The sequence below is a fragment of the Nothobranchius furzeri genome, chromosome 1 (assembly GCF_043380555.1).
Source record: "Nothobranchius furzeri strain GRZ-AD chromosome 1, NfurGRZ-RIMD1, whole genome shotgun sequence".
NCBI classification, from domain to species: domain Eukaryota; kingdom Metazoa; phylum Chordata; class Actinopteri; order Cyprinodontiformes; family Nothobranchiidae; genus Nothobranchius; species Nothobranchius furzeri.
Genome location: NC_091741.1, coordinates 43,414,103 through 43,426,132, shown reverse-complemented (window position 1 = coordinate 43,426,132; position 12,030 = coordinate 43,414,103). Strand labels below are relative to the sequence as shown.

Below are 12,030 nucleotides of genomic sequence, written 5' to 3'. Positions count from 1 at the left end.
CTCTACTGATCCTTCTCCTCTTAAACTGTGGTTTTTGTCTTTGTGCCAATGTCACAACAAGATCAAAGGAGGAGAGAAAGTCGTCTTTCAGTAAAAGTGGAGTAAAAACAAGAAGAAAAAGGCGAGTGGTCCTTTTGTTTAAAAATCCTCGTATCCTCAGAGTTATACAGGCAATGATTAAGGATTCAGGAGTAGCACCTTATTTCCATGTGGCCATGGCAGGGCGGACACCAGCACTCCCCTTTGTGACCTTTGACCCCAGCAGCTGACCTGAGCGGCTCCGCAGGTCACGCTCAGCGTTCTCGCTCTGAGCCTGCTCCTCGTCATACCTGATGAGGCAAACAGAGGTCATGTGGTGCTCCCGTTCCCTCCTGTTTGCATTAGCTTGGAGTGTAAATAAAGAGCTCAGCTACACAGACTAGAACAAGCCTTCGATAGCTCAGCTGGTAGAGCGGAGGACTGTAGTGGAAAAGCTAGCCATCCTTAGGTCGCTGGTTCAAATCCGGCTCGAAGGAAAGTTTTTTTTTAGCATTAACTGTAAAGCCCTAAAACTAAAACAGCCTGGTTCTAGTTTATCTATCTAATTAGTTAAATAATAACAGTTTGCTTTAATCTCTAATGATGTTGACGGTGACCACAGCAAAGCACCTCCCTACAAACGGAGTGATTGAAGTGTTTTTTTATTTGACGGTTTATTCGACTCAACAAAGTCTTTGAATTGTAATTTAAACCAGAGGTTTCGCATTAAAACGACTTTCTGGGTGTGAGTTTCAAACCAGATCCACCATGTTTGCTGGACTGAGCTCAGCTGAAACACGCTTCTCCTGGTGCTGCTGAGTTTGGATCAAAAGGGACTCCCTCCTGGATTTGAACCGGCAGCTTTCAGAGCCGTATTAAAGCAGCTGTAGTTTTCAACTCTTCCAAGGGAGCTGTCAGCAGTCTGGAATAGGGCTTCAATCTGAAGGCTTTACCTGCATCACGCCTCCCTGCCTGACTGAGGTTTCTGTATGTGACTGATATTTAGTGTAATTAAAAACTGCATGGTGTGTGTGTGTGTGTGTGTGTGTGTGTGTGTGTGTGTGTGTGTGTGTGTGTGTGTGTGTGTGTGTGTGTGTGTGTGTGTGTGTGTGTGTGTGTGTGTGTGATGAGTACATAATGACGTCTAACAATCCTTATTAACCCCAAATACATTCATAATGTCACTTTGGTGGAAGTTGGGCATATCAAACCCGTACTGAGTTTGTTTATTTGGAACAGAGGACGTACAATAAAAGGACATCAGGTTTACGATGGAACTTCTTCCTTTAGTCAGCTGAATTAAGTAGAATTTCCATCATCCATTTTCTTCCGCTTATCCGGAGTTGGGTTGCGGGGGCAGCAGCCTAAAGCCGGGCGTACACTGTGCGACTTTTTCACTTTTTTGAGCCGATTTTCCACTCGTGCGAGAATCCACGAGATCGGGGCGAGTTTTGCGCCGAGCGGTCGCGTAGTGTACAGGGGGTTACGAGAGGTGATTAACACCACGTGACCAGCTACCGATCAGCAATCGTGAGCTTGCACGGACTTCTGGCGTGTTTAATATTTCGCTCGTCCCTCGTGAGGGTATCGCACTGTTGAAGCGGCGCTGCGAGCAGCTGCGACCCAAAAAGTACCAGAACCGCTCACGGCGCATGCGCAATCATGCATCAACACTGCTCGCCTGCTAGTTCCCTAATAACACACGCTGTTCATTTTTGTTTCTACACGTTTTTTTACCCACAAAGATTGTCAGGAAAGCGTGTTTGTCGTGTTCATGTCAAATTAAACTGATCACAAAACACAGATTTACTTTCTTTATTTCGTTTTCCTCATCTAACCCCCATAAATCCCTGTGTGTCCTCCTGCAGCACTCCTGAAGGACAACAGGCAAAACAAAAAAGTCTGACGTGTTGTGTAAAAACTGCTATTTTTAGCATATTTTTAGGTCCGACGTGTTGCTACCAGACGTACAGCTTGAGCAGTCAGGTCGCATCCGAGAACTGGGTCGTACAGTGTGAGCACACGACTCGTGAGATCTGCCCTGCGAGGAAGTCAAACAGTTTGGGCTGAAGCTGAGTGCTACGAGTGAAAAAGTCGCACAGTGTCCGCCCGGCTTAAGTCGAGAGGCCCAGACTTCCCTCTCCCCAGCCACTTGGGCCAGCTCCTCCGGGGGAATCCTAAGGCGTTCCCTGGCCAGGTGAGAGACATAGTCCCTCCGGCTTGTCCTGGGTCTACCTTTAGGCTTCCTTCCAGTTGGACGTACCCAGGAAACCTCACCAGGGAGGTGTCCAGGAGGCTTCCTAATCAGAAGCCTGAGCCACCTTAACTGGCTCCTCTCGATGCAGAGGAGTAGCGGGTCTACTCCGAGCCCCTCCCGGATGACCGAGCTTCTCACCCTATCTCTAAGAGAGAGCCCAGACATGCTGCGGAGAGAACTCATTTTGGTCGCTTATACCCGCGATCTCGTTCTTTCGGTCACTACCCAAAGCTTGTGACCATAGGTGAGGGTAGGAACGTAGATCAACGGGAAAATCAAGAGATTCGCCTTCTGGCTCAGCTCTCTCCTCACCACGACAGACCGGTACAACTCCCGCATCACTGCAGACGTAGTAAGTAGAATTTGATAAACAAAACCCAAGAAAGATTTGATGAAAGGAAACAGAAACTTTTCCCACCTACTGCACCCCTCCTCCATACTTACCGAGCCATCAGAGGCCTCCACAGTGACAACAGCTGTAAACTAAGACTGCACGCTGATATTTTTATCTGCTATGCGGCTGTTGAGGGTATCTGAATACGACTGGTAGTTATGGACGTCACTCACAGGACTTGATAGTTTCCCAGAGCCTCTCTGGGCGGACTGCGGTTCCAGCGGCTGTCTGGGATCTCCCCGTTGGGCGCTACGATGTTCAGCGTGTCGTTGATGAGGTTGTACTTGAGTATTCGGTCGTTTGCTGTGCTGGAGGTCAGTGAAGGGGAGGCATTGACCTGAGGATCATAACAAAAATAAAATAATTAGGTTTATATTACAGGAGGAAGATAGAAGAATACAAATAGGTTATAATGGAGAGAGATCAATAATGCAGCGCATAATCCAAACATCTTCCTGTCATTGAACATAACGCTGCTGCTAATGAGTGTTAACAGCTGCCCTAACCCTAACCCTACACACCCGTCAGACACTCAAACAGAGAAATGAAGCAACTACTCAACAAACACTGAGTTACACACGTAGAAATGTAAAGACAGGTCAAAAAGTTCTTTTCCTCATATTTTCCTCATATTTTTGAAGGAAAATTGAGAAAAGCAGCATAAAACTGCAGATATTTGACAGATACTCTGTTGCACTGTGTTAGCACGGCTTGATTTGTATTCTTTGCAGTAAGAGTGATGAACAACAACACCCTTCTGACTGGGTTTCTGGAACGTCTTCGTCACAGAGGAACATTTCTGTGCTACAACCAACTTTGTGAAGCTTAAAATAGATCCGATTGGTGTCTGTTAGCAGAAATAGTTCAGGCCTAACCTGGAAACTCGCTGCAGCTGTCGAAACGAGTGCAGCCACGCTGATGGTCCCGTCTAACACAGATACAGACCAGACCTGTGGCTCTGAACTCAAGCCTCTAATAAATAATACCGGCAGCATCGACGACTGGGGTGAAGACACACCTTGAGCAGACATATGTGGACAGGGAGACACGCCCAAACCTAAACATTACTATGAAAACATGTTAAACTTTACTTTTCAAGCCAGAGATTTACACGAAGATCATTTTATGGTGATTAATGATGCAAATAAAGGCGTTAAGTATCATAAAGGCAACTGGACTTCTTTTTAGGGCTGTCGCGACTGAGGAATTCCCCCTGCGGTGAGTCAGGGCAGCTCAATATTGCGATATGCGATATTATTGCACCTCGTTTTTATTTATGTACTTAGCAAATTTGTTTGTTAATTACTAAACTCATGGCAATATTTCCTTTGAAACATTGTGCTTACACATTTGAAAAATGTTAGAAAAAAATACATGGCCATTTTTAACACTTTATTGAATGCAGATCGAAAGGCAGTAACGGCATTCTCTGACTGAACTTAAAAACAACATTCAGGAGGTTTAACTTTGAAATGCAAATTTGGCTGCAACATCTAACAGAAATAAAAAAAAGTGCCCTACTATCTCCTCGATCAGCGCGGACTTTACCTCTCAGCATGCTCTGTTGCGAGATTTAATCAAGTGCGGTAATTGCGGTGGCACGTCATGCAGCGCGGTGGGTTTCTTAATATCGCGATATATTGTTCTTGCGATTATTGTGACAGCCCTACTTCTTTTGTTATTTGTTTCCTTTCTCATCCAAAAAGCTTCTTCCCACCTGATCATGGGTTGGGAGTTTCAGACTTATGAGTCTTTAGAGAAAAAGTCACGTTACCATTAGATGAATGCTTAACCCTTAGGACTGCCACATCCTGGAAGAATGAGAAGCTGCACCAATGCATTTTATGAGAATTTCATTAAAGGTGTGGGACACTCGTTTAATTAATGCATTTGTAACGGTCTCCAGTAGGATTGAATGCTTTGAAAATCATACTTGGGCGTGGGAGAGCTCGGGTGCGCTTGTTTCAGGAACTACCAGGATGCCACATAAGAGGAGAGCTTAACACGGCAGAATTTGGAGTTTTATTTCCTGATATTTGGACATCTTGCCTCGGACTGGCTAAAAGCAACACGACTCTTCCACTGACTCTGTTTGCGCTGCAACGTTGATGTTTTGTCTCCACCAATAACACAAGCCTGGAGGAGTTCTGCGTGTGGTGGATATGCTAAAGCTAACAGTTAGCTTCTACCAGTCGAGACATTCTCTGCTGTTTCCTGTACACTAAACCAGCGACAGCCTTCCCCATCGGGAGCCGGGTTGGGTGAGTCCATGAATGGACAAACAGCTGGTGTCTTGGTGCAGCTGCAGCAGCCTGGTGCTAAATGCACAGAAGACAGCGGAGGTTGTTGTGGACTTTAGGAAGCGCACAGCCCCAATAAACTTGTCTGACACTCCCATCACGATGGTGGACTTGTGTCGCTTCCTGGGCACCACCATCAGCCAGGACCTGAAATGGGAGCCCACCATCACCTCCATCACAATAAAGGCCCAGCAGAGGATGTACTTCCTGAGGCAGCTGAAGAAATTCAACCGATGAGGCACTTCTGCACCGCAGTCGTCAAGTCCATCCTCACCTCTTTAATCGCCATGTGGTACGCTGGAGCCACTATCAGGGACAAGAAAAGACTGCAGCGTGTCGTGCTCTCTGCTGAGAAGGCTGCAAACTCCCCTCCATACAGGAGCTGTACGCCTCCAGGACTTTGAGGCGTGCAGGTCGGATCACAACTGACCCGTCTCACCCTGGACACAGTCTCTTGGACTTGCTCCCATCTGGCAGGAGGCTCTGATCCATTTGGACCAGAATCTCTCGCAGCAAAAACAGTTCCTTCCCCTCTGCGGTCTGACTCATTAATGCCAATCGTGGACCTGCCCACTCCAGCTGCTTTGTTTCAGTCACACGCTCCCGTGTTGTGTTTGCACCTGAACTGACTCGCTCTAACCAGCACCTACACTGACTTGTATAAAGTAGCTGCTTCTCTAATTATTGATTCCCTACATTATCATCATTTCATTGTGTTTATTTCTTAATTATACGTTTGCTTATCATTTATTCTTCTTGGAACAAGTACCGCAGCAATGTGGTGATTCTCACATATATGGCAACAAAACCCTTCTGATTCTGAATGGCAGTGACAGCATGACGTAGATCTGTCAGGATTTTCTGATACTAGAGTTTCACCGCCTGTTTTCTAGCAGAAGCTAACGCAGGAGATAGGTGTAGGACTCAACCCTGGTCCTCAAGGCACACTGCCCTGCATGTTTTCCATGTTGACCTTACAAACAGCAGTGTTTCCCTGCTGCCACACACCTGACTTAAATGAATATCTGCAGCACCTGATGTCCTCCAGGGGAGGCGATGCAAATCAGGTGTGCTGAAGCAGAGACATGGAAAACATGTACGGCTGTCATGGTCTGCGTCTGTCTTCCTTCATGTGTCTCCTGATGTTTCTCCATCCCTCTCTAGACTCCCTTCTGTGTCTCATAGCGCCCTCATGTGTCTTTTGTCTGCGTCTCAGTTAAGTGTCTTCTGTTGTTACCCTTTTTAATCATTCCTCCCAGGTCAGCTCCAGCCCCTTGTCCCCAACTCAGAGTGTGTGTGTGTGTGTGTGTGTGTGTGTGTGTGTGTGTGTGTGTGTGTGTGTGTGTGTGTGTGTGTGTGTGTGTGTGTGTGTGTGTGTGTGTGTGTGGGTGTGTGTGTGTGTGTGTGTGTGTGTTTATGTCCTCCTCCAGGTGTGTGTGTGTGTGTGTGTGTGTGTGTGTGTGTGTGTGTGTGTGTGTGTGTGTGTGTGTTTATGTCCTCCTCCAGGTGTGTGTGTGTGTGTGTGTGTGTGTGTGTGTGTGTGTGTGTGTGTGTGTGTGTGTGTGTGTGTGTGTGTGTGTGTGTGTGTGTGTGTGTGTGTGTGTGTGTGTGTGTGTGTGTGTGTCCTTTCCCAGTTAGGTCTGGTGTCCTCTCCTGCTCCTCCTCCCTGATTAGTTATCACTTTCACCTGGTTCTCTCCCCTCACACCTGCAGCTCATCATCCTCCCATTTTGCCCCAGTGTAAGCCCTGTCTTGTCTCAGTGTCTTGGCGGTCCATTGTTGTTTGTATGTCAGCGTGTTCTGATGCTCTGTGTGAGCTTTGTGCCTCGTCCCAGTTTTGTGCTCTAGGTGAGCTTTTGTTTCTTCTGGACGTTTGGCTCGCTGCCATTTGGATTTATTTTTGTTCTCTCTAAAATAAAAGGATTTTTACTTTACATATCAACTCCTGCCTCGTGCCATCCTGGGTATCTGCATTTTTGGGTCCAAACCATCCTCATAACGTGACGACAGTGTGCCTTGAAGACCAGGGTTAAGAAACACTGGTGTAGGAGACTATTTTCATGTTCAGCGTGCATGAAAATCAAATCAAATCAACTTTATTTAAAAAGCGCCTTCACATGCCCAAAATGGACAAACAAAGCGCTGTACACCAATACAAATCACAACAATAAAACAGACATATAACCATTTAAAATACAATAAGAAATCCCGAGTACAAGTTCATAATCCATATCAGTCCTTTTTCCAAAATCAGATCCAGACACATTCAAAGTGATGCCGCCCACACAATCCCTACTTCAATGTCCAAACGCCAACGAGAACAGATGTGTTTTTAGTCGGCTTTCAAAGGTCTCAAGTGATTTGGCCTGCTTTACGTCGGCTGGCAGCTCATTCCAAAGACTTGGTCCGAGCACTGAAAAGGCACGACTCCCACGAGACTTCAGGCTGTACCTGGGCACGGTTAATAGTCTCTGGTCAGCTGACCTAAGGGAACGCACCGGGACATGTCGGTGGATGATGTCAGCAAGGTATTTCGGTGCCCCTGAGTTTAACGCCTTAAACACAAACAGGCTAACCTTAAACCTGACGAGATAGGAGACAGGGAGCCGATGCAAGGCACCTAGGACTGGTGTGATGTGTTCAGACCTCCTGGTAGATGTTGACAACCGAGCAGCCGAGTTCTGAACCGCCTGGAGGCGTGCTATCGGAGCTTGCCTAAGCCCCGCATTTAGCGAGTTGCAGTAATCAGAGTGACTGATTGTAATCAGAAAACAATCATTAAGATATGTTTTTTCAGTGTTCCACACCTTTAAAATCCACCTGATGATTTAAGAGTGACGGTGGTAACAAATAAGGCTGGCTCCAAGAGTTTGTGACGAAGTTTAAAAGAAAATCTCAATCAGTTAGAGCCAGGACGCTCATGATGTTGATCAGCTACTGTCACAAAGAAAGTTAGCTCAACATTTGTAAATTCAAAAGAACGTCTGCCATTTTATTCTCATCTGGCCTCCTGTTGCTCCTGGCTGAGCAAAGAAGAACACGTTCTGGTGTAAAAGATTTTATAATTCCCTGACTGCATTCGTACAAGACTCGGTTTTTCAAGTCCTTACAAAGCTTCAGACTCAATAACAACAAAGCCACAAAAGCCCCTTACCGGTTAAATCTCACATTTTCCAGACTCAGATTTGCAGCTGTTACTGGTTTCAAATGCAGCTTCAGGTAAGAGACATGTTGGGGTGTGTGCTCCCCATCAAATGACTCACCTCAATAAGCCAGGGCTTCAGTTTGTCATCAATAATGATGTCATACCCGTAACACTCAAAACAGTGCTTGTCATTGTTCATCACGGGCTAGGGAAGGAAAACAGAAACCGAATCAGGAAAAGGAGACGTCAAAATGTCTTAAAATTTCAATAAAAATATCTGGCAAAAAATAAGTGGCCTGAATTTATTGCAAATGTTTTAATGCAACGCTTCCGGACTCACAGAAGAAGGATATTAGCACACAGTCAGACTATGAATACACAAGCAGTTGTAACGGTTAAAGTAACCTCAGCGTTTAGGCCTGGAGAGGAAGTGAGTACGATCACTCAGGAGAAAAGAGAAGTGAGCATTAGATGGAAAGTTCTGTTGTTCAAACCAAACCATGGAGGTGCTTTTTGCAGCTATTTATTTCATAGCGTGAGACTGGCCAAATCGATAAACCCACGCACTTAATACACGTCACTGTTCTGATCCAATTTAAACTAAGTTCTCTGTGATTATTCCCATATGGTCTACAATATTTGGGGGATTTTAGTTCAGGAAAAGTCTGATATTTGAAAATGGCCTCACGAGAAGAGATTCCAGCAGCCGAAAAACAACAAGATCTGAATGTAAGGCGTTGTGCATGTTAGGCCAGTGTGTACATGCTGTTTTTATAACAAATAAATGTTTTATAAGTGAGGATATATAACTGAATCTAGTAGTTTAATACATTTATCAGGTTTTATTGTCTTATTTGTTGAAAATTCCAATCCTAATTTACACAAATAAACGACAAAAGGCCCAGTTATTGTGAGATTTGTAAAGTCTAAGGATGTTTGTAAAAGTCTAATGATCCATTAAACAGTAGAACATCGTAACAAAGCGCAATTATTTAATCAATCTTGTATTTTTGCTCTTTGATAAATAGCAGGAAGTAGCAACTTTATCCCATGAACTCACTGCTACGGCTTTCAGAGACTGCACCACGATCCAGTGGATCTGGTCAAACAGCCGGTTGGTCACGTCCTTCCCTCGGGTGCTCTCCAGGTACAGACGGAGGTTACTGACTGTCCACTTGCCTCCATGAACGTGGTTGTAGTCATCCTGCACAGAAAAAAAGATGAAATATTTTTATATTAGCTTACATGAAAAAACGATCTACATTCTGCTTTTAGGAGAAAGAAAAGCTGAATTAAAGGGCTATTTCAGACATTTTCTGATTATAAGATTCTAATAATTGCCATCTACACACAGCAGGTCAAATATATTTATTGCTAAGTCTCAAGCAGAAAGAAGGGTTATTAGTAATAACCTGATTACCACTCACCCCGTGTTTTTGTATCGCCACATTAGTGAGGTGAACAAACATGTTGTCCAGTTCACTGGTGCTGGGTGTGTACTTCACCGTGCAGAACCTGCAGAAACCCAGTTTGTACCTAAAAGCCAGAAACATGTACACTTTATTTTGGATTTAATCTAATGAATAAATATTAAATACATTTCCTGGGTGAACAATTAATGACAAAATATAACATTCTTTTCACAGATTTCCTCACGCTCACATGTAGCATTTAAGAGGCCGATATGTGGTCACCAGGACGTAGAGGCGCAGGTCAAACTTCTTTCCTCCTATCAGGAGAGGGTTGTCGATGTACAGAGAGATGACATAAGCCTCCTTCCCGCTGGAGGCTGCCACAAACCTGGGAGAAAAATAAAAACAAAGATTTACTTATATGCAAACCACACAAAAACAATAATAAAATCCTTCCTGACTCACGTTGAGGTGCGGCTGTCTCTCGACCACTTTTTAATCTGAGACAGCTTGTTGATGAGGAAGATGCCTTTGCCCTGGGCCTTCCCGCAGGGCTTCATGATCCAGGTGCTGGATGGATTCTTACGAAACTCCTCCACAAACAGATTGTAATCAGCAGGGAGCATGAACGTCACAGGCACAAAATCTGCACAAATAAACATATCAAATAAATAAAAGCTGTGTGCTTTTCTATAATGTAAGGGTAAATAAAAGAGTTTATGTTCGTCTTTTTGTGCCCAATATCATAAAAAGCACCTAAATAAATATATTTTCCATTCTCGTCCTTCTCTGCAAGCGCACTGCTTTCTTTTTCGAGCTCCTTGCGGTAGCGTTTGATGTTCTTGATCATCAGGTCCTTTCTGGTCAGCTCGTAGTGGTTGGGGAAGTGGTTAACCATCTGGTCATCTGACAGGCGGTAGCCGGTGTCCACGCTGAACACATTCCTGATGGTCTGGATGCTCATCCTGCAAGGTGGTGTAAATAAAAATACATTCATAAAGAAAAGGTTTGCAGCTTGTTTGTGATCTAACTGTTTCTGATTCAACAGATTCAATGTACTTGTGTTGGTTGCGATAAAACCCAATTATTATTTACTTTGTTGATTATTTTCCTCTTTGATGCAAAAAGAAAAACTCCATTAGATTCAAGTAACTCAAATAAAATGTAATCAACCATTTTGTTCCTTTGTTTTAAAAAATATGTTAAACCTACCAGTAGAAATTCCAGTCGTCGCTCTCTCTTACTTGAATCCATTCCCTTTTCTCAAAGTTATTGACGAGCACTGATTTTTCAATATCTGTCACCCACTTCACCTTACCGGCCATGGTGCCTCCCACTAAGGTGGGGCACAAAACAACAGGTAAATAACACCAAATAAACAAACTAGAAGCATTTTCTTCCTGCTCCTTCACACCAAGACTAATATCTGACCAGCTACCTGCAAATCGTCAGGAAACAGCCTGTCATCAGCATCTGCTGGTCGGACCGTTAGCAGGCTACTGGTCTGGATCCTCCCCGGGACTGCTGCAGAGGCTGGGCGGCCATCACCGCGTCAAGCATGGACTCTCATCTGAGATGACTGATGCTGAAGCAGCTTCCAGCCAGTTTGTTAGCTTCACTAAGAGCTACCACAAGCTACTGAACACCGTTACACCGTGTTGATGCTAGCAAGCCTGTAGCCGCCATAAAACCGGGCTACGTGACGGCAACGCCCAGAACAGTAAAACTACAACACTAAAAATCGATATTAAACGAAATAAAATAAAATGTGTATTATTAGGACGCGTGGGTATTTGGGAAAATATTTCACATTGAAATGTCCATAAAACTCAAAGATGTCATTACGTTACCTCCTTTTCCGGGAGAATAACCTAGCAACGGAGGACGCAATGACGTCATGTACAGGGAGTAATTACTAGACAGCACCAGAGGGGGTCAGTAATGAGCTTTAAAATGGTTTTTTACTTTTGTCATTGAGCGATGTCAGGAAATATTGGCTATCTGAGGCATAATTTTACAGATTTGCTCATTCTGGGACTGAAATTTAATTCACTTTTAAAGTAGTGAAATTCCGTCGTGTTTGCGTAAAATACCGTGGAAAAGGCCATTTATTTTTTTGTTTTGCTTTGAGAGAGCAATATAGCTTTTTATCAAAGAGCTTTACAGAGACAATTTCACTCAGTGTTTTACAATGAAAACTAAATTTCTTAAGTCCGGCGACTATATACAAATGTCACATTTTAACTGTTGTAAATCTATTCAGTATTCATTGTAATCGTTGTTTCTCCCTGCAATTCACTGCACAATTTCTGTATTGATACTTTCGGCTGTCATTACGTCACACCTGTCCTGACCATAGATCCTGACAGGTCTCCTTTGAAAAAGAGGTTTTCAATCCCACTGGAACCTTCCTGGTTAAAAATGAATTCAATTCAATTCAATTCAAAAATACTTTATTAATCCCAGAGGGAAATTGATTGCTGTTGTAGCTCAGAATAATAATA

General features: G+C 44.1%; 1 protein-coding gene and 1 non-coding gene across 2 annotated transcripts; one reads left to right on the top strand and one right to left on the bottom strand.

Moving 5' to 3' along the window:
• On the bottom strand, positions 1-11,103 carry ttll1 (tubulin tyrosine ligase-like family, member 1). The gene is made up of 10 exons (XM_015960238.3): positions 10,965-11,103; positions 10,739-10,862; positions 10,283-10,491; positions 9,992-10,172; positions 9,777-9,914; positions 9,542-9,650; positions 9,175-9,318; positions 8,233-8,319; positions 2,843-3,006; positions 1-329 (listed from the first exon to the last, which is right to left on the bottom strand). Exons 2-10 carry the CDS (start codon positions 10,849-10,851, stop codon positions 200-202), a joined length of 1,275 nt encoding a protein of 424 aa, XP_015815724.3. The 5' UTR covers positions 10,852-10,862; positions 10,965-11,103; the 3' UTR covers positions 1-199.
• On the top strand, positions 429-515 carry trnay-gua (transfer RNA tyrosine (anticodon GUA)). Its single transcript is given in 2 exon segments — positions 429-465; positions 480-515. It is a non-coding gene; the product is annotated as a tRNA-Tyr (tRNA).
• Positions 11,104-12,030: the final 927 nt, after the last annotated feature.